This window comes from Cydia fagiglandana, chromosome 3 (genome assembly GCF_963556715.1).
Source record: "Cydia fagiglandana chromosome 3, ilCydFagi1.1, whole genome shotgun sequence".
Classification (NCBI taxonomy): domain Eukaryota; kingdom Metazoa; phylum Arthropoda; class Insecta; order Lepidoptera; family Tortricidae; genus Cydia; species Cydia fagiglandana.
This window is the reverse complement of record NC_085934.1, coordinates 22,750,046-22,773,075: the sequence shown is the minus strand read 5'-3', so window position 1 is coordinate 22,773,075 and position 23,030 is coordinate 22,750,046. Positions and strand designations below refer to the sequence as shown.

The following is a 23,030-nucleotide window of genomic DNA, read 5'->3' as shown; positions in this document are numbered from 1 at the left end:
TCTTTACTGGCTCGAGGCTAATAAAATGGGCTATTTTTCCTGAGAAGTGATTCGCCCGAGCATTAAGCTTTCCTAACTATTAAAGGTTTGAGCGCCTTCGGCGATTAACGTAAAGTAGCTGAGCTTAATATTAAGGCCTCAAGCGTGAGTTTTACTCTAGCGGAGCGGGAAACCCTAGTGAAGGGGCGTTCATTTTAAGATTAGTTTTAGGGCAAGTACGTTAGTTATCAAACTGCACAACGGGACTTAATCGCGTATTTAAGTTAGATAATGTTTAATAATCGTGAAAGTTTAAATCAGTGTGATGTACGTTAGTTTCTGTAAAGGATACTAGTCTTCCCAGCTGCGTCGAGCCCCAACATGAGTATCCTCATCTCCTTGTTGCCGAAGATCTTTGATAGTAGCTTCCCCATCTTGTGTTCGCCTCAGCCGCTCAACTGGAATTAGATAAAAGGGAACATTAATAAACTAAACAAGTCTCTTTACCAAAACTTCGTTTATGTTCAATAAATCTAAAGAAGTTGCACTTTCGTTTTCTGTGAATTGAAGATTTAAATACGATTTGGGGATTTCAATATGGGTACCGTTTAAGGAATGCAAATCGGTTATTTTTTGTATGGAAATAACCGCGGTTTCGGTTAATAACCGATTATTTCCATACAAAAAATAACCGATTTGCATTCCCTAGTACCGTTACAACTAACTTTTTCAACGAGTAAACGCAAGCTCCTGATGACACTCCTTGGTACGGAGTGAAACATGTCGAGCATTTTCGACTTCAAAAACGCGAGTGACCCGTTCTTAATATATTTAATATGTCTGTGTCTCACGGAAGTTTTGTTATTATAAATAAGATCAACCGATAATGGCATCGTGTTACTTTTCAAATAAGGAGGTATGATTACTTATTATACGTTAGTGACACTGTAATGTAATGTATCTGTAATCTGTAATTAGAGTAGACAGTAAGTTTGTACTTTTTATATAAGTAGAATGAAGTATTATTTTTATAACCGGAAAAAAAATATCATGTTGACTTAGAAACCTAATTTTTAGAGTTCCGTACCCAAAGTGTAAAACGGGACCCTATTACTAAGACTTCGCTGTCCGTCCGTCTGTCACCAGGCTGCATCTCACGAACCGTGATAGCTAGAGCTAGGCAGTTGAAATTTTCACAGATGATGTATTATTCTGTTGCCGCTATAACAAACAAATATTAAAAAGTACGGAACCCTCGGTGGGCGAGTCCGATTCGCACTTGTCCGGTTTTTTCTGTAGGTATTACCTATATTGTCTCGGAAGACCGGGAAATCATTAGGTACATTAAACCGGCCGGCTAATTCCAACTTATCTCGTTAAACTTGGTCCCGGCTTCCATCGATCTGCCGCTTTCCACTTATTTTCTAGGTGCTTTCTAATGCCATAGATGAGGTAGTTAGGAATAACGTGCATGTCAGTATGTCTCCTGGGTTTTGATGCTGCTTTATAATTAATGAAACCCAACGGATTCACGAAAAACCGTCAGCCGAGTGGAGCATCATAGAAAAGGGGTTTAGGCCGCTGCACTGACCGTGGTGAAGTTCTATTTGCAAATTTGATGTGATGTTAGAGTTTCAACCTTAAACCCTACATAAATTACGATGAATACAGGTCATAATATACCACTTTATCGAGGAGCATTCTACGAGTATTGAGAAACTAATATCGGATGCGCTTGTGCGGAAAGTGCAGGTTAATTTGCATCACGTGTCGGGAGTTGATGAGATTGCAACAGTTCACAGTGATGGCTCGCGTGGAAAACTCATTTTGTGAGCCCTTGTGACGTGTAGGCATAGTTTATTAGTTTATTGCTACGGAGCGCTATGTTATAGGCCTTGGTAATGAGATGACGCTGTACGCTGCGTAGTTTCACATTGTATTCGACTAGGGTATCTTATCTTATCTTATTGTTTTCGGGGGCCCTTGCGGATACACTTCGACCCATAGGGATCTTTTGTGCAGTTACCCCCTAGAGAAGATCCGTCAGCTACTCAAGAGCTTTTCCCACCATATCTATGTGTCGGATGATGGAGCTCATGGGTAGCGTTTTAAAGTCCTTTGGTTCCAGATATCCTGCTCCAAAGTCCTTCATTATTTGTCTGGCTAGGGCGTGACATTCATACATTAAGTGTTTCACTGTCTCTTCCTCTGCATCGATTCATTCGACTAGGGTTACATTTAGATATATCACGTTGTAACTAAAAGAGTAAAAAGTACCTATACTTGCGAATCGCAACAGGCGTGCGCCTTAGAAGGACAGAAAGAAGAAAATTCAAAACACGTTTCAACAATGCTGACAATATGTAAAAAAAACTACCTACGTAATTTGATTGAGTTCATTGTTGCCCACCAGGCTTGGTGGGGAACTGGGGAATAACAAGACGTCAAAGTCTATCAAGTAAACCATAAATTGTCGATTCGCTCGGTCAAATAAGAATGAAAACTGTCATACGCCAGCGGTAGAACAGAATATACAGCCAAAGCAAACATTAAGGTCTCATTTTACATCAAGGTGTGAAACTCCCACACAAGTCCCAAATTATTTATCTAACACACTATTCAATTCACAACCTAAAGTACACTTCGTTATCCCCAATAGATCGCTTATGGCAAGTGTTCATATTAGGAGCTGTTAACATATTTCACAGGCCTTGGCCCAATATGCTACCGTTCAAACACAAAATGTCGTAAGTTAATATGAGAATTTTATTTAAATACGACGTTGTTATCCTTATTGGTATAATTTATTGACGTAAGGCAATTGACACGGTCGACCCGTTTGAGAAGTATCTTGGGATTCTTGGGATCTTAGGAATGATGAAGAGGATACAACGCGGCCGCGCAAAATCGCCTTTTCATACAATCGTATAGTTCTCATTTTCCTCTCTGGATATTAACATCGTTAAAAATATTTTGTCACCTGTTTGTTGTATACGTAATAATAATAATATTAACCACAGTTACGCCCCTATTTATTAATTTTTTCGAATCTTTAATTATTATAAGAATTAGGAGCATTTAAAATTTTGTATAAAATCTGTTTTTCGCTCGATAAAAGTCAAACATATAGGGGCATAAGCTAATATGTTTAGACAAAGGAGGCTTTCCTTATTGGTAATTATAGAATAGAATAGAATAGAATACCATTTATTTCAGTATAAGTACACAGTTATACAATAGGTACATACACAGAAAGAAAGGAAAAAAAAAACACTTATAACTAACTTGTACACTGTAACTATACCTACACTGAAAAAGGTGAACACTCAGCATAATGCCGGGTCCTACTGAAGTAGTAGGTACTTGGACTTGGTGTGACATAGTAATGTTGTAGCTCGAACTGTATGCATTTCACGTAACAATTGTGACAATAGTTTCCTAAAATTGTTATCTTTTTAACCTTATGGCAAATAATCTTATAAAGCATATTGAGCAGTAATACGAAGGCATGGCATGGTTAATATACATCAAAATATGTTAAAACATTTTCCATAATGTCAATATCCAGAGAAAAATGGTGACTACGAAGTGTATCCTTTTAAATATAAGGAAAATATTGGAATATTTGCTTCAAAGAGACGATATTCAGTAGACTGTGTGTTTTTCATTAGCTAGAAATACATGTTGTTTATTCGTTCGTAATAACCAATTACATTTTCATTAGCAAATAACAAGGGTATATTTAGTAGCACACGCCAGTGGCGGTACTTCCATACAAGCCCAAAAGCCGGGCTTGCCTTACCGAAATTACGGAGTGATAAGATCAATAATTAATATAGATTATTTTTAAACCGCGCGCCAAATGAAATGAACCCGTATTATATAATTCAAGCAACAGCGCGCGGACCGCGGCGCCAGCGTGTTGTAAATTTTTTCCGTGGTGGCGCCTCGGCCGCGCGAAAGAAATCAGGCGTAGAATGTTCTAGCTATCCTGCTCGCACTCGTTGGCTTGCAACCGGGCTTGCTTTTTCGTCCCGCTCTAGGCGTTCTTAGCCTAGAAACCGCCATAGAACGATGTAACTATTTGTTGGTATGTATAGCAATTTTATAAGGCGATTTAAGCCCGGCTTTTGGTGTGAAGTTAGCTGCATAAGTTCGCACGGGCACGCGTTTACTTCATGTGTATTATTATTTAGTCGAGTCGGAAGTAACGAAAGCTTAATTTATTGAAGTGAATTTGAATTAAGTAGTGAATGTGGATTTGTTCGTTTGTTGTGACGTTTATAAGTGTTAACAATTGATGAAGTTGTTCCTTGTGACGGTATGAGATGCGTCCACATATTACTCAACGAAGGCAAGGTAAAATCGTTAAACTTTGTAGAAAAACGGGATATCATGTCAGCGCCAAAACCAACACTCGACTTGTGTATTCTCAGAAAAGTCAGTCGCATTAAGAGAAAATGTTGTACAGCCGTTTACAAAACAAGGATTGTTGGTTTACTCCAATTAAGGCGTAATTAGAGTAACCTAGAAAGAAGGTAGGACCTCTGATATGTTTGTAAATTTTCTATCTAGTATAGTAGTAGGTACCTTAGTATACCCTGTGCGCTTTGATAGCTCGCTGCGATACTTACGCTAGCAAATTCATTCATTCTTCATTTGAGTTCAAAGTGAGATTGGACATTTATTACGAAAACATATCTTTCGGCTTGCCTTACTCCGAAACCGTAGGCACGCCACTGGCACACGCCTACGAAAATGTTGAGCGTTTCGGGGTTTGTCATAATATAATTATTACATTACAACGCCTGGTTCTCTTAGATATAATTACTTTCAAGTTTCAACAAAGAGATGGATGGTTGGAATCCATCACTTTTTATCTTAATACATTTCAAAGGGTCGGGATAGCTGCCTAATTATTAGACTCTAATAATAAACGGGAAATTATGAAAGTTACTGGCAATGCTATCTGATCTTCTCACCGAGAATTGAATGAAAGTTGAGGTTATTGAAATGAAACGAGATTCTTCAATCTTACAACATAGCATAAAGAAAATTGTCCGATCCAGCGTTTAAAAACATAGTGTGCAGTGACAGCCTAAAAATACTGAAGCCTGTGCTAGTGGGTGGGTCAGGTGGGTGGGGGTGGGTTACTGCTAATACTAGTATGCTTTATAAAATTATTTACCTTAAACAAGGTTAAAAAGATAACAATATTACCTATTATCAATTGTTACATAAAATGCATACAGCTCGAGCGACAACATAACTATGTCACACCTAGAAATAATTACCAATAAGGAAATCCTCCATTGTCTAAACATCCCACGATCCACGCCTACCTTTAGTCCGATCAACGAGTGACGAGTCGTTGCGTTTAAAAATTCGTTATGTTAGGGCTGAATCCCTGGAGCCTGGCTCCCGCGGGCCGGACGCTTTGGGTGACGGCGGGCCAGATTTGGCCCGCGAGCCGGGGTTTGAGAGCCCTGAACTAGAGTATCATATGTCTAGATATCGAAAAAGATGTTTTTCAACCTTACAAACATAATACTACTTGACAGTTACTCCATGTTAAAATTAACTGGCATAAGGGCCATAATTCGACACGAGAGGTACATATAATACTCATACTCATATTTTATTGATAAGATAAATTACAGGTAATAAATCGGAAAAGATACTTAATGACAGTAGTCCACTTCCCCATAATTTTCATTTGCGAGCTAGCCCCAATGCCGTCCTGGCCATGATTGCCGACAGAGTCGACTGCCCCTACATGCGGCATTGTTGCGACCGGCATGTTTTAAAATAATTTTCGTTGTGTTGTGCGTAGTATTTAGAATAGTGTATGTTAATGTTATTTATTTTGTTTAATGTAATTTTAATTTAATTATATATTATTGTGATTATGAGGCCTCGTTACTCGAAATAAATGAAATGAATGAATGAATGAATTTCCCCACGCCTAGTCGACTGGAGTACTCGTCATCGCCGCCCCAGATACTTCACTCGTCTAAATATAGACGGAAGACTAAAGTGGAAAACTGTAATACATGGAATCGGCTCGATTGGTTGGACTAAGAAAGCTGGCATTCAAGATTGCTTTAGGATGAGAGATGAATTTCTTGGATGAAAATCAAATTTGAAAATGCCTGAGGTATTTTGATTGATGTGTTAGATTATTAAAAGATTACTGTCAATGGAGTATTTTTTTTCCTAGCCTATTTGAGTGTCCCAGTGCTGGGCAAAGGCCTCGCTTCTCCCCTTAATTTCGACGACTCCCGATTTGGTGCATCCTTCGGCCGGTTGTTCAGAAAGCTGTCTAGGTCATCTCGCCATCTCCGTTTGGGCCTACCGCGGCCACACTGAGAGAAAAGTACAACAAAAATACACTTAGAATTACAAAAATAAACTTAATCCGGGGACAAGGAGAGTTAACTAATAGGAACAAATTGACTTTTGCAATTTCTATTAAGTTCTTGCAATTTCTATTATCTGTTTGTTGAAGTTATATTTGGGATTACTGAGCTGTTTGTAGAAATAAATAAACTTTACAGAAATAGTGAAACGTCCATAATTATTACTAAAACTTCATTTTTTCCCCCAGTACAGAACTGTTTTTTAATTCCTGGTGATGATTTTTCTCTCAGTGCACGAGTAGTAACTAAGCTAAAATTGAAATTACCAGTGACAGAAATTCCAATTCCATACAACTCCCGATGATTTGCCTGATTTGAGTAAACTATTTTACAGGATTTAAAACAGTGAAACAAGTCGGCTCTGCCTATGTATGACGCTTCGCCACTTGTACCTAATAAGTATTTCATTTGCTGAGAAAACATATGCACAGACTTTTGCCCTTTGTCTTGTCTTGGCGGGGGGACGGCCTTGCCCCCAGATACATATGCTTGTATGTATAAATACTTTTGGTATAGGTATGTATTAATACTTCGCTTTCATTAAAGCATGTCAACCTTATCCGACCCAATTCAAGGCGCCAGTACCTCGTTTCACCTTTTATGGCCCCGCGTCACGCCGTAAAAGCCCTGTTTTATAACCGCAAATGTATCGGATATTTGACATCGATCTTTTACTTAAGCAGCTGACAAATTGTGAACCTTATCGCGAAGACATAAGGGCTAATAATGGTCTGGTGCTGTTGATAGTAACAATCTTTAATGTGTCTCGCTCTATTTTGGAACGGAACGTGGAATAGTTAATGAGGTTCTCAGCGTCCTATTCATTCATTTGTTCTGCTTTTGACTCAAAGCTCGAATTGGTAACTTTTAGAATCGACTCATCAAAGACCTTTGACTGAGCCAACTAAGAAGACGAACTTGATATTAGGAAGCCAATTCCAACATGTTGATGTCAATTTCGTCTCATTTTAACATTTTTCGCACGTGTATTTCGTTCGTAAGTACTTAAGTATTTATGCAAGTAGGATACGTTTCGAGTAATAAAATGACCGATTCTTAAAGTTCGAAGACTCCTTTAGGCCAGAGACTAAGCTTTCAAGACAAGGAGCAAGTCGCGGTAAATATGCAGAAGAATTATAACTTGTGATCTGGAATTTTAAAATTACAAAATTATCATTTTTGCATTATCTCAAAAGCAGCACCGCGATTCGCTTCGGTTTTCCGCCTCCTAGACTATGACTGCGTGTTTTGCAAACACTGCTTAGTGTTATCGTGTATTAGCTGATTTACATCTGTTCAACACCTCATTCAGTTAAATTAGCTAACGTAATCTGACGCATCGTGCGTAACGATCACCGAAAATAGCTCCGTTATTGATTTCAGTTCGGCATGTTAATTATTTCTCGTGATTCAAGGAGTCAATGGCAGCGAACAATGTAGGTCTGTACTATTTCAGTCATATTCGGTGTAGTAATTTCAGATTTATCGAAGTCCGAGGCAACTATTAGGGAACGTTTAGTTTGGTAATTAAATCGTGAAGTTGTATAAGTACAAAGTAAGTAATAGGTATTATTGCGAAAATGTGTTTTAAATGTTTCTGCCTTTGAGGGTTGATATATGAAATATATACAATTGTATAAAATTTTCTTTTACGGGTTCTCGCTACATTAGCTTTTTTCATAGGCACCTATAGGTATAATACTCAACCTTGCAAGGGTGTACATTAAAACATTGAAGAGGCAACACTTCTCTGCCTTACCAGCCAGGCCCATAACCTTTTTTTTAGTGTACTTGGGCGGCTGCAAACAGCTGCCTGAATGCTAATTGCTTTGAGGGCAGTCGGTTATACAACTGTGGTAGTTTTAATCACGTAATACCACAATGAGTTTTCTTAATAACCCAATGTACAATAGTCGTACATTTACAATGTCAACGGTATGCACACAGAATACCAACTATTTTCAGTATAAACTCGCACTGCACCGATGATACCGAGTTCAGATGACGTAACTTTACTACGTCACTGTACGTTAGAACGTCATAACGTCACTTGACAACCACACATACTACGACGTTTTGTCGTTGGTCTGCCGTCACAATTACTAAACCATTAACCAGTTACGAACTAGCGAAGTTCAGAACTCTGAACACTAACTACTCTAACTAGGCTTATAGGACTTAAGGACAACTGGAATAATAAACTTAGGTACATTGTTAAAGTGCTAGTGTTTTGAATTCAGAGTAGTTAGGATTAAGATATAAGAAGTCGTCGCAGTCTTAGCAAATATTATTATATAATGAAACCAGAAGGGAAGTTATTTTCTGTTATCCCCGCGGAAAGCGTCAATTTTCGGCTGCGCTATACGAGGTTGCCGCTTTCCGGCTCCATCGAAAACAAAAATAGTATACACATACCTCGGCCAGTAAAATGAGAAAGTCCCCTCTCTCTCTGAGACATTTCTTAGCTGCTCTGGGTATGTAATATGCTATTTTATAACATTTAAAATAATTTACAGTAGAGTCCGGTTAGTACGACTTCGCTTATAAAAACCAACCGCTTATAGCGACGTAAGTATAGGCACTTGTTTGGTTTTAGTACAAGCTACCATGAAAGTACAACCGCGTTTAGAACGACTCCGCTTATAACGACCGACCGCTTTTAACGACGGAAATTGACACAAAATCCGTCTGTCAAGTCCGGTAACAACGACGAGCGACGTAGTTTTTACAAATAAATTGTTGGTAAGAAACTTACTCCGTCCCGCGCACTCAACTCCTCTCCCCCCTTTGCCTATACGCATGCAGCAAGATGAAATAATCATGCGACTTTTCGTAATCATGCAAACAAAATAAAACCTATATCCCATTATTTAATTGAGCTTAAACTTCATATACACAATTATCTTAGTTGGGTGACAATGCAATATTTGTGTACCTTCCAGCTGATCTGATGATGGACTCAGGAGGTGGCCCTAGTAACTGTGTGACAAAACGCATCCTAATTGAGTTTAAGTTTGTAAGAATTGACTCAATTTGTAAGAATTGGCAATAAGTTGCTTGTTGAAACATAAGTAGGTACACAGTCAGCGATAAAAGCTTGAGTGAAAATTGAAATGTGTTTTTACTCTTTTGATTGTCGATGTACGATTGTCATCTAGATTAGATTCTCAAGAATTATGACTTTTTATTTTACGGGATTCGAGTAATTTGCAGATCATGAGTCTTACGCGTTGCCTACAAAATTACCTTCTTCTAAACATACAAAAGTCTCTCCATTGAAGACAAAGTGTTGTAATACTAACGTAAATAAGTATTTTAATTGAAATGTTTTATTTTTCTTTGATTATCGCATATGTATTATTAATACAAAATGATGTAACTATTTTGTTTAAAAAATATGTTTGAATTGGCAGTTTGTTTAGTGCGACGTCCGGTTAGTACGACGTAATATCAGCGGTCCCTTGAGTGTCGTTATAACCGGACTCTACTGTATATTACAACGATGTTAATTTAATAGTAATGAAAACAATTAAAAGTACCTGCCTAATGTCAGAATGCTGATTAGACGTGTGCGCCGATTAAAAAATGATCGGCGGCGGCGTTTGCCAAAAAATCGGCGGCGGCGGCGTGTTTTCGGCGTGAAATCGGCGTGACCTTGACTTTCAGGTTTCTTAAGAAAAATCATTAATTTGTTGTTTTTCTTGAAAATTTGATCAATGCAGGTTGCTGGTCAGTCATGCTACGTATAGTTTGAATATGCTGCGAGTAAAATAGGGTTTGTAAATGAATATAAGATAGGTATAATCACTTGATTTCCCTAGTAATTGGCTTGCATTAAGAGGTTACCTGGTCCCAATGACCTTCGATCCGATTTGTAACTCTCCGTATTGTCCAGCTTTCCATGGCTTATCCGATTAAAAATGACGTATGTACTTTAACAAAACAGAACTCCACATATCCTTGACATTTGCTAGACATAGTGGACTCCTATGGCTTCTTTTTAATGGTTTTTTTGTCGTACAAGCACCAGGCTCTCTGAGACGTATCTTCTTTCTCGTGTTCTCATTGCTGAGGCTCTCGACCACATGTAATTTGTCTCCATTTCGTGCGGTCATAAGCCGTATGGACTGTACGGTGCAGACTGCTGCAAGCCGACCTCTTCATTTCATAACGTTCGACTATCTCACATCACACATGCTCTAACTCGAGCACGTTTGCCATTCATTCGGCTTAAACTCATGTGTTTCTCCACATCATGCGTTGGATAATATTTCCGAAGAATCTAAGGGCTAACCCATGGCATGTTGGGAAGAGATGAGTGGCGATATAGAGCTCTTTGAGAATGGAGGGGTTTGTTCTTCTAGCTGTCCAAGCAGCACTAGCAGTCTTCATTCGTTCGTTAACAGTTGACGGTGAATACTTAGGATAACTCAGTTACTTTAATTGGTGTGTCAAATAGTTTCTGCAATTGGCTATTTATTTTCATTCAATTAATAATTGACGTATATTTGACAACAGTGTCATAAATAATACAAAAAAATCATATTGTAATCCAAAAACCAGCTTGAAATAGCTAATTAACAACACTCAAGGTCACGCCGATTTCACGCCGATCATTTATCGGCGGCGGCGGCGTGGTCAAAAAGCCCGGCGGCGGCGGCGCGCCGGCGCGGCGCACACGTCTAATGCTGATAATGTCTGGGCGGCTATCGCGAAAACCGAAATTCGCAAAATCCAATGAGGGCGTAATTAGAGTGACAGAAAAATCCCTGCAATTGACGATTTTCGGCAATGGCGGTAGCCCTACTGGTCCGAAATAAATGCGTTTGACGCGTGCACCTACCTAAATACGAGTATAATATTAGTTTATAATTATAGCTTCATTCTCATATCCAGCAAAATTGCAAGAGTCAAATGGTGCGTTTATCGCACAGATTATTACGCACGAGTCAATAAAAAAAACGTTAATTATCAATGGTTTAACAAATGGCAAAAACGTTGAAAACACACTAATTTATAGTCACGCAGATATTACTTATAGGTGATTAATTTTAGGGGTAATGATGCGTTATGTTATGACATGGTAGTCTTCAAGAAACGCAAGCGTGATGCGTGATCTTCAAACCTGCATGTTTTACATACGATCTGAGATAGAGATAATGAAACCAGCTGTGAGGTGTTGAAGTAAGTGATATCTATATCTATTAAGAACCGTTGGAACATATTGTAAAGGGTTAGCACGCCTTTGTTAGGGTGCCTATTTTACAAGTACTTCAAGGGCGAGCCCCTGAGAAACTGCTCTCAAAATTTCACGAGAATCGGCTGAGAATCGGGCCCTGTTACGGAGAACAGCCAGTTGACATATTACGAAAGCATTTTTGGCCAAACTGAAACGGAGACGCTTCGCGCTCGTCGGTCAATAAGTTGTCGCACAAAATGAAGTCAAATAGATCTTGGTTGGTATATTTTTTAGGGTTCCGTACCCAAAGGGTAAAACGGGACCCTATTACTAAGACTTCGCTGTCCGTCCGTCCGTCCGTCTGTCCGTCTGTCTGTCACCAGGCTGTATCTCACGAACCGTGATAGCTAGACAGTTGAAATTTTCACAGATGATGTATTTCTGTTGCCGCTATAACAACAAATACTAAAAACAGAATAAAATAAAGATTTAAGTGGGGCTCCCATACAGCAAACGTGATTTTTGACCAAAGTTAAGCAACGTCGGGCGTGGTCAGTACTTGGATGGGTGACCGTTTTCTTTTTGCATTTTTTTCCGTTTTTTTTTTGCTTTATGGTACGGAGCCCTTCGTGCGCGAGTCCGACTCGCACTTGCCCGGTTTTCGTACTTAATTGTAATATGGCCGAAGGCGGTATTCCGCGGTACAAGTACTGGCAGGGCGAGACCCCCAGCGGGGGTCACCCTTTTATTTCCGTCAGGTCACCGCCCAGGGCGACAACCATTTCCACGCCATTTCCCTTTCTCGGCAAATTAAAAATAGATGGAGATAAAAATAGTTCAATGCTGATTTAGATTGAGAGCAACACTAGGAAATCAAGGAATTCTCAACAAGTGGGAAGTGCCCCCCTAAGAGGCTTAGGAAGATGCTTAGAGGAGCGTGAAGTACGTATTAGGTAATAATTAGAGAAACGGTACAAATTATCATCTTTTCCGCACAACAGCCACAGACCAAGAAGAGATTAGAACTCCTGACTATAGTAACACTCGTATCTTTCGAAAAAAAAACATGTTTTCGGTGTGAAAAATAAGCCTTGGTTATCGGATTTCAATTCGGCTAACTAGTCTTAGAGTTATAAGTGGATAAGTCAAAAAGTATAAAGGGTGTATTGTGAACATAAGTAAATACCACAAACTCCAACTGGTAATGGTGTATTGGAAAATAATAGTTCTTTGTTTTGAGGGTTCTTGGCATTTGAAAATTTTAGCTAACGTTTATTTTAATAACTAATCTAATTTTAGTAGCAATAATTTGATTAGAACTTTAATCTCCGCCTATTAATTATGCTTAACTCTAAAAGATCCTATGTCAATTACCACCCACCACCCTCGTAGTTGTAGGTTTTAAGCTTATACCAGTAAATTCATAGACAGTAAATGATGAGTATTACGTAGGCACCCTCCGACCCATCTCCGCCGTCATTTCATATTTCCTAAACCTTATTACCAAGATACTAAGGTTCGACGCTGGTCAGTCAATTTGCCGTTAGTACCGCCCACGGATATTGGATCGTTTGGATCGGAGCCAATCGAGAATCCATTCATCTCGACTTGATTCTAGATGCACGCTAGAGGCTTCGGCGGATAAGTGGATAGGTTCCGTGACGCATCACATCTAGTTAATGAAAAAAAAACGATTGATTACAGAACTTTACATTACGCGAGTCCTATTCAGTCTTAACAACTTTTTAAGGTTTTGATCTTATATACGATCTTTAAGATCGCTCATGCTTTGAGCGATCTTAAGCGCGTCAATCGCCAAGACAATCGGTTTAAAACCATTAGAATAAAAAATACGTACTTAGTTTATAATAACAGGAATATTGGTAGCCATAAAATGCTGTGTCTAAAATGCAGCTCATTCATGACAAATAATGAAATATCCATTCAAGTCCAAAACCCAAGGAAAACTTAGACTAAGGAAGTAAGTTTTAATCAGCAAATAGCCTGTTTTATTCCCTCCGCAGATGAGAAACTACGGCGCCACAATGGCTACAACGCACCATAGAATATTTTTCAACACGGCGTAACTCTGCAGGAAGATAATGAGACTTACGATCTTTTTGAAGAAAGGACTACGCACTGTTTCTTATATTGTAAACTAAAACAATTCTTAAACCTTATTCCAAAGACATAAGATCTAAGAATGGTCATTTAAGAGTAGTATAAAGATGGTGGGATTGTGTAGGGATTTGTGTGTAGGGATATAGACGTTGGCAATGCGTCGACGAAATGCAGCGGCGTGCCAAATGCGTTTATAAATTGTCTGTAGACTATGATAGTTGAGCATAATAATTGGTTACAATAAACAGGCAGTCTGGTATTATTAATAATTCATATTACAATAATTTGAATTTCGTGCGGAAAATATATGATAGAGAGGGCGCCTAATCGCACGAAGAAAGCCAAAAATAGCCGTTGGGCTAAGACTAACACACCTCTCACTTAGTTTGGACGATCAGTCTGGATAAATAGATACCTGATTTTGTATGAGTACCTTGTTCACCTTGTCATAGTACTTTCTTCTATTTTTAGATGAAACACATTTGTAGCTAAGCCGCAAAGTGAAATCAAGCCCAACCGGCACGAATCATAGTCAACGACTTAGTTGGTTAGCGAGAAAAAAACTGCGGCCCGTGACCGCCTAACGGCATCTTGTTAGGCGTGTTGATGTACTGAGATTAGTATCATTCGTAAACCTTATTGCTTGAAGTATAAGGTTCAGATGGTCTCTTAGTAGGGAAGAACAAGCCCTTATCCGATGACGAGGAAGAGATGTGATGAAGCTCTTTTCCGAATAGGTGATGTGAAAATCATTGATTTATACTTACCAATTTTTGTAGGAAGCTGATTAATTCAAAAAGCGTTTAAATAAGGCAAACGGCCCGATTCGTACTTGATACGTCAGGTCTAGAAACGATATGGATCAGATGTTACTGACAAATGTGACGTTTCTTCAAACAAAAACGTGACTTTTGACACTGAGACATCTAATCCCTATCGTTTCTAGATCTATTAATTGACGTATCTTAAAGTTCGAATCGGGCAGTAAAGATCTAAAAAATTGCAACAATAACAATAGTATAGTCATTTAGTATATGTACCCTACGGCTAACTTGTTTCTACACTCAATAGGTTTAAGAAGAAAATTAAACATGATTTGTAAGCAACTAAGTGCTAAATTATTCAAACCCCTAATTAGATTCTCAATTTATTCTCTACCGTAACCTAAAACATTTGCATAACACAGTAAGCCCTTGCTTATGTTAAAGACTAAAGTTGACTTCTGCTTAACAAAACAAGCCTACCTTCCTAAGACCGTATAAAGATTGTACTTTATTTCCTTAAGATAAGGTCTTATTTTATTTGACAGGTCTTGGATTCAGATACATCCTTATTGCCAGTTTAGATAAGACCTTATTTCATCAAAGGTTTAGACTTGGAGAACTTTGCTTAATATTGTTTGAAGTTTAGTTTTAATTCATAGTTGCTTCTATCTTAACATCAAGAAAGGTGAGTTCTCAAACTGGATACCTAGTCATTGAAATTGGTTGTAATTTACTAGGACATTTACCTAAAATGACTAAGCATTGTTATTTATTATAATATAATAGATTTGATGTAGGTACAAGGTAAAAAGCGCTGGCTAGACGTCGTGATATTGGATATGGAAAAGAACAATTTCAATCCTGAGGATGCCGAAGACCGGGCAATGTGGAGAACATTGTGCAATTTGTGGGACATGAAATCAATCGTTTTACAGATTGGATTTTGAATAGGGTCACCACGAGACGGAATAGATAAACAGGCTTCGCTGGCCTCCAATAAATGAGAAAACGTCATCATTCGATGATGTTTATTTCATCATAACCATCAATCGGCATTAAAATAAACTATTACAAGTATTAGGTTGTATTGTGCTACTAAAACTTGCATGTCAAAGAGAAATAAACTAACAACGCACGCTAGGCCTTGACAATAAAAGTAAGGCGTGAATCATACTAACAAGCGTAGACAGTCCAAATCGAACGGAAACGGGACACGTGGTTTCAATTAGCTGCAGGATATTGGTGTGTTTAATTCCTAATTTTAGATGTAATTTGACACCAGAATTATCAAGTTAAATGTATCTTTCGAACAAGTTGAATGCTCGAATAAAAGATTAAAAGGATAAAAATAGAGAGCTAAGTCAAAGAAAAAAAAATTGTGTATATCAGGTTCATTTATCTAGGATGCGGCGTTATTTTATTATTAATTGTCATAGTTGTGTCATGCTTACTTGTCATGCGCCATAGATTACTTGTCATGCTTTACAAAACCTCTGGATTTGGCGTCACGAAAAATTACCGACAAGAGTCAGATTGCTATGCGTTTGAGAACTATATCACGCCTAACATGTTTCTCTGTCATTCATAAAATCTCCATATAGAGCGGTTTCCTCTATCAAGAAGTTCAAGGTCAATATCAAGATTACAAGAGCATGTATCATCACCATTAATGTCGTTTTCAAGCAAAAGGTTACACTTATAGTCAGTTGTGAATAAGGCGTCATTGCTATAAGGTTGCAATTATACCGGGTGTGGCTTTTAATATGAGCAAAAAATTAAACGGTAGGCTGTACTCCTCATACTGACCAACATTTGTTCAGCGACTTTTAAAAATAACTTGTGGTTTGATTTTTAATACACTTTAAAGTTTATTCTAAGACGCAATGTATTGCGAATTTTGATATGTTTAAGGCGTGACAAGTAACGTCAATCACAATGAAATGGCGTGCCGATGGCGTCCATTGAAGATAATAATTATTTATTTTGTTTTTGTATGAAAAATAGCGAGTCTAATACTTCATAATTTTTAAAAGTTGTTGAATTATAGTGTCACCGATTGAGGAGTACAATCTATGTTTTAATTATTTGGTCGTGTTACAGGCCACACCCGGTAAATCGCCCATGTCGATGGCACCTTATGATTTCAACGCTTATCTTATTGATTCACACGCCAGGGCAAGCGAGCGAGTGACAATATTTATGATGTAAGTCGACGTAACCGCGATATCTCTGCAGTTTCTATGTAGTCTAGGTATAAACCACTGCCAGAATACCTCTATACCTTGGACTTGTATGGCGATTATTCAATAATTTGCAGAACTATTAGTCTATTAGTAAACAGATTGTATAATCCCCCTCACCAAATCAAGCATGGTTTAACGCAATGCAGGGCGATTTTTTATGGTTTCGTCCCTTCTACTGTCATCCCAGATAGCTGGCCGAGATTTATTAGGGCTAGGGGAAGGTTGGAGAAATTATCGAATGCGTAAGGAAGTCGCGTGTTGACGTAAGTAATTTGCTGGTGGAATTTCATTGGGTCGAGTATAAAGAAGGATATCGAATATATACAAGATTAAAAGTGTGAGATAAAAGCAAAGAACTAAATGAAATGAGTTTATGAATGAACAAATAAAACGTTTGTAAAACTCAAACATGTCACATGTCTCATATTAAAACAAATCGACTGACACTCCATGGTAGTTTAAACGCTACGATGGCTTATGTATGTACACTCAGCGTCAAAAAAATCGCACATCCTAACTTTTTTCTTTCAAGCGGTTTTAAACCTTATATTATATAAGGCAAGAAAAGACTATGGGACCTTATTTGAAAGGTTATGAAATCCTCTAATGGAAAATGTCGTAAAATGGACGATCTACCCCATACAAAAAGAAAATTTTAAGGAAAAACGAATCGACGTGTATTCAGGTTAACGAATAAAACTACTACAAAATCAACAGATACAGAAAAAACAAACTTAAAACTAAACTTAAAACCTTGTGCTGCCTCCTCTTGCCCTCCGAGTAGCTTCCATGTGATCAGTCATGACTGTCATGAGTGCCACGATGCGTTTTTGAGGAAAGTTGTTCCACTCCTCAATAATGGCATTTTGAAGCCTGTCGAGAGTGGCAGGAGCAGGATCAGGCGACCGAACCCGCCGGTTTAGCTGATCCTAGTGATGTTCGATTGGGTTCAGGTCAGGGCTCCTTGCTGGCCACTCCATTACGATGATCCCAATTCCCAACCTTCCACAGTTAGTCTTACACAAACAACGCAGTGTGACAGAGGGCGTTCTCATGCATAAACTGGAAGTCGGGTCCAACAAAACCATCATATGGGATCACATGCTCCTCCAAGAACACCGTTATGTAACGCCGAGCAGTAAGGGATCCCTGTCAGTGACCACCTTCAGTGCGGGAAATGCACAGGAGATCAGTTTACTCGTCGATCGAAATGCTGCCCCACAACATGCGAGATCCGTCCCCTTAGCAGACGGTTTCTTCAGTGCAGGCTTGCGTTAATTGCTCTCCCTGCCTCCTATACACCCCCCTGCACCTGTCGGTGGTGTAAAGGCACACCCTCGTCTCGTCGGAAAAGAGGACATTCCTCTATTGTTCAAACGTCCAATCTTCGTGCAGTCGGCAAAATTGCCTCCTGGCTAGTCGATGCTATTCCTTTAATTGGGGGCCTGTAGCAGCTCTACGGGTCAACATCCTCTTCTCTTCCGGCTTTCTTCCGATCGTAGAGATGCTTACTGCTGTTTTTTGAGCTGCTTGAAGCTGCTGCTGCAGCTCAACAGCCTGGGAGAAACGGTTCTGCAAAGAGTTCGATACAATGTACCGGTTGTCTCTAGCGGAAGAGCAGTGTTGTCTTCCAGGTCCAGGCCTCCTGATGTAACCACCAGTCACCTGGAACCCCAGCAAGACTCGACGGACTCGGAAACCGCTTATGTTAAATCTTTCAGCAACTTCTTACTGCCATAGTCTTGTTTGCAGCAGTGCCACCTCTTGAGCTGCTCCTTCTGGCCTGGTATCCATGTCCAAGGATTTTTTCTTGCTGTAACGGTTCATTAGTAACCTCAGTGACCTCTGGAGAACGAATAAACCATAACTAACCTTTATCCTCCATTTTATACCCGTCCCGGATTGCACAACAACGGACCGATTAAAATTGGATCTCTTTTTAAACAAAACGCCTATGTTCGGCGATGGTTGTTTTTACGAATAATAACGATTTATCTTTTTAAAGTTCATTAATTGCGCTTTCAAATGATACCAATATTGACAGGGTACAATGCAGTAGATAAGAGCTATATTTGCTTGAAACTAATTTTTGGCGAGGTGCGATTTTTTTGACGCCGAGTGTATATTTATTTTGCGAGTAACGCTATACGAGTATATCTGCCATCTATTGTCGTTATCCAGAAACACTTCTATCAAAGTTTTTACATTAATTTCGATGAATATACATTCAACTTTAAAATAAAGTCATTCCTCACATACAGTTCTTAGTTCTTAACAATTTCCCGTACTTATTAAGACAGGCGGAAGATTTAGCTTTCATGCAATGCATCAAAGATAACATTCACGAAGTCTTACGTAACTGTAACTTGCAAAAACTGCAAGAGGAAAACTGGCGTTTTTGCGGATAGACAACTGTTGCTCTATTTTTAGTCCGGTTAATGAACTACATAATGATGACAGTCTTGCGAGAAGTTAGATATTGTGGGGTGGAACTAAGTGCAGAATGAATTTCAAAAGATTGGTCGCTAATAGTTAAAAATCATTAATACTTTTTTTACTTTTCTGGACAGGCCGATTTCTGCGGGTGTATTCGACTTTCTATTGGCAAATTTCACAACATATGCCGAACCATTTAGTAATAATTTAATGAAGCGTGTGTATATGATTTACTTAAATATGAATTCGTCTTTAGCATACTTCGGAATGTCAATACGTAGTAAAATTGAAACAGACTATTAGCCAATGAAAAACCTGTGCGTACCTAATCGCATTTCTATGTGGAACAGCGCCCACAATCAAATTGATATCTTTACATTTTTGTATAACGGTAAAACGCTACAAGTCCTTTTTATATAGCTTTGAATATCGACCGTGAAAACTATTCCAAACCCCACATTCAAGAGCAAAATAGGTGACTCTACTAACAACTGACCATCGGTGCTTCTTATATCTTTGTGACAAGGCTTATTTTTCAGTTAACAATACGGATAGTACGATTGGGGTAAATATTTCTGGAAATGTAATACAAGTTGCTCCAATAAGTTAGGGGACATGGTTGGGTGGTTCAAAGGGAAGGGGATTACATGTGTAAACGGGAATTTATCTATTGTTTTTATTGCTTAATTCACGTATAGCTGTTACAAAAGAGAGTATTTTATGGAGGTAATAAATAAAGATACACCTGTATAGTTTTGTCCGAATGTCAAACAAATTGACGAGACTGCTTCTGTAACTTCTGTTTGATGAAACTTCGTTTTAAAATGTCTTGTGTCGTTTTAAGAAGAAACTCATTAGATTCTTCTCAGTGGAGAGTACACATAAATATTTATAGTTTTATCAGGTTTTCTACTGACAACCTTGCTTTCCAATTTTCCTCTGATACTTTTAAGAAAAGTGAAAGTACCGAATAACTATTAAGCACAACGAAAGTTGAAATGAAATTTGACCACGGTAATCATCATTTTGGTAAACTTATCGCTGATTTATAAGAAGCGATAAAAAATCGGTGTCGTTTCGTACAACTTTAACACTTTTTTTTACTAAACGTACGTATTTCGCTGTAGCTCACATACCCATTATACCCAACACCCCACCAGCCGCGTTATTATATAGAAATACGTAAATATTTGCAGTATTAATAAATCTAGACACGCGGCAGCGTGTCAAGCCAAGTTCAAGCAAAGGAACTGGCTAGCCAGCGCCAAGTGTAATATTACACGAACCACTTGGTGCCACTTTTGACCCTTCTATAACTCAAAACATCTTTAACGTAAACACATAAAACTAAGTGTGTTTAATTATATCCATAAGGACATCTAGAAGCCCAAATTTCATGAAGCTAGCTCAAACGGTTATAAAGATATGAAGGTCAAAAAGTCGTATATTTTAAGACTGACTGACATACCTATAGTACCTAAACCTAACCTACTTCCAGATGACCTAGAAGGATGAAATTTGGAATCCAGCTCAGTTATTGTGTGAAAGCGTAGGAAAAAATCTAAAAATAAAAAAAAGTTATAAAATAGGGGGGGTCCCCATACAAAAAAACCATTTTTTATTGTGACTGACATATAAGTACCTAAACCTAACCTACTTCCAGATGACCTAGAAGGATGAAATTTGGAATCCAGCTCAGTTATTGTGTGAAAGCGTAGGAAAAAATCTAAAAATAAAAAAAAGTTATAAAATAGGGGGGGTCCCCATACAAAAAAAACCATTTTTTATTGTGACTGACATATAAGTACCTAAACCTAACCTACTTCCAGATGACCTAGAAGGATGAAATTTGGAATCCAGCTCGGTTATTGTGTGTAAGCGTAGGAAAAAATCTAAAAACAAAAAAAAGTTAATAAATAGGGGGGGTCCCCATACAAATTTCTTTTTTATTGTGACTGACATATAGTACCTAAACCTAACCTACTTCCAGATGACCTAGAAGGATGAAATTTGGAATCCAGCTCGGTAATTGTGTGTACGCGTAGGAAAAAATCTAAAACGAAAAAAAGTTAAAAAATAGGGGGGATCCCCATACAAAAAACCTGTAATACGCGCTAAACAACCGGCCAACGGTGTGTCGTTGGCGGCGCGCGGCACCACATAATTAATACAAAGAACAGAAGTAAAAAACATGCAGCGGAAACACAAGAAAAAACATTAAATCTCAATACCTGCCTAGTTTTCTTTACAAAAAGTATTGATATCCCATCAAAAACATAAATGTAAAAAAGGAAAGCCAAGTTCAATACAAAAATTATGCTTGGCTGTGGGGTTCGCCGAAAAAAGAATGGAGATCTAAATGAGTGCCAAGTTCTATGCAAAATCCAAATATGTATTTATAGGAACAAAATAACATTATAAACAAGTATTAAACTCTATTTCTTTGCTTTATTGGATACCTATAACAATTGCTGTTATTTAAAAAAAATGTGAGATCTTAAAGTAGGTTAGATTTGGCTTGGCCAGTTTTTATCAGAATTACAAAATATATATGTTGAATAACTTTATAAAATGACTGATGTAATGAAAACTGGCCAAGTCAAATCTAACCTGCTTTAAGATCTCGCATTTTTTTTAAATAACAGCAATTGTTATAGGTATCCAATAAAGCAAAGAAATAGAGTTTAATACTTGTTTATAATGTTATTTTGTTCCTATAAATACATATTTGGATTTTGCATAGAACTTGGCACTCATTTAGATCTCCATTCTTTTTTCGGCGAACCCCACAGCCAAGCATAATTTTTGTATTGAACTTGGCTTTCCTTTTTTACATTTATGTTTTTGATGGGATTATAAATATCCTGACAGGCAGGACAGGAACAAACAACGTGTTTTTATACGCAAGATCACATTTCCTTGATCCATAACCTTGATGGGCCGTCCAAGAGCATTCCTTTAATATGAGACATAAAGACTGTAAAAATGTCTTTATGATTCTATTGTATGCAATTCCGTGCATTGACACAAGGCTACCCACGCCCCTCGAGTAGACATTCCTAACGCTCAGAAAGTCAGTCAGTTTTAAAGTAATTTTAAATGCATTATTAGTCATAACGACGGGACTTAAACGCGTAAAATTAAGTTTTAAATGTACCTCAGACGTTTTGAGGACGGCGTTGTCCCCGTGGTCTCGGAGAAGACTGGCTAAAGTTGACATCAACATCTCCGTTGTGAAATAAGTAGGTAATGAATGAGTAAAAATCGCGAAAGTTTTAAATCAGTATTTAAAATGTAGCTTTAAAATTGATTATCTTAAATATTTTCAGGATGAAAGACAATAAAAGATATGGGGAAAAATATTTAACGTGATCGGATATGCTTCTAGTTCAGTTCTTTAATTAGTTTAATTGGTGGGGCACCCTAGAACCCCGAACAAGATTTAGTCCTTTATCCATTTGTGTCATTGTAGTAGTAATAGTTTACCGAGCAGGGTTGCATTGAAGCTTCATGTAAACCAGTATAAAGGGGCCCACTGATTAACGGTCCGCCGGACGGTATCGGCCTGTCAGTTAGAGCTAAATTTTGACAGTTCCGAACGACTGACAGGCCGATACCGTCCGGCGAACTGTTAATCAGTGGGCGCCTTAAGTGTATACCTAAGTTTTCTGTTTCACGAGGTCCCTTTACATCGGAGATCATCTCCAGTCTGGAGATATGCCAGTGTTTGGAGAGCGATAGGAATACTCCACACGTAATAGGAAGCCCAGATGTACATTACGTAATCAGATTAAGGAATTTATTCGTGTCACGATGCGCTGTCTCCGTAAACCTACTCATACGAATTGAGCGCTTTTTGGATAAAGTTTGAAGCAATATTGGTTTGAAG

General features: G+C 38.3%; 1 protein-coding gene across 1 annotated transcript in view; it reads right to left on the bottom strand.

Annotated features, from left to right (window-relative positions):
• Window positions 1–23,030, bottom strand: part of LOC134680406 (ADP-ribosylation factor 6) — a 113,215-nt gene that overhangs the window by 12,606 nt on the left and 77,579 nt on the right. The window contains exon 3 of the mRNA XM_063539540.1: window positions 332–437. Coding sequence (XP_063395610.1) covers window positions 332–413 — 82 coding nt within the window. The 5' untranslated portion in view covers window positions 414–437. The remainder of the gene's footprint in view (window positions 1–331; window positions 438–23,030) is intronic.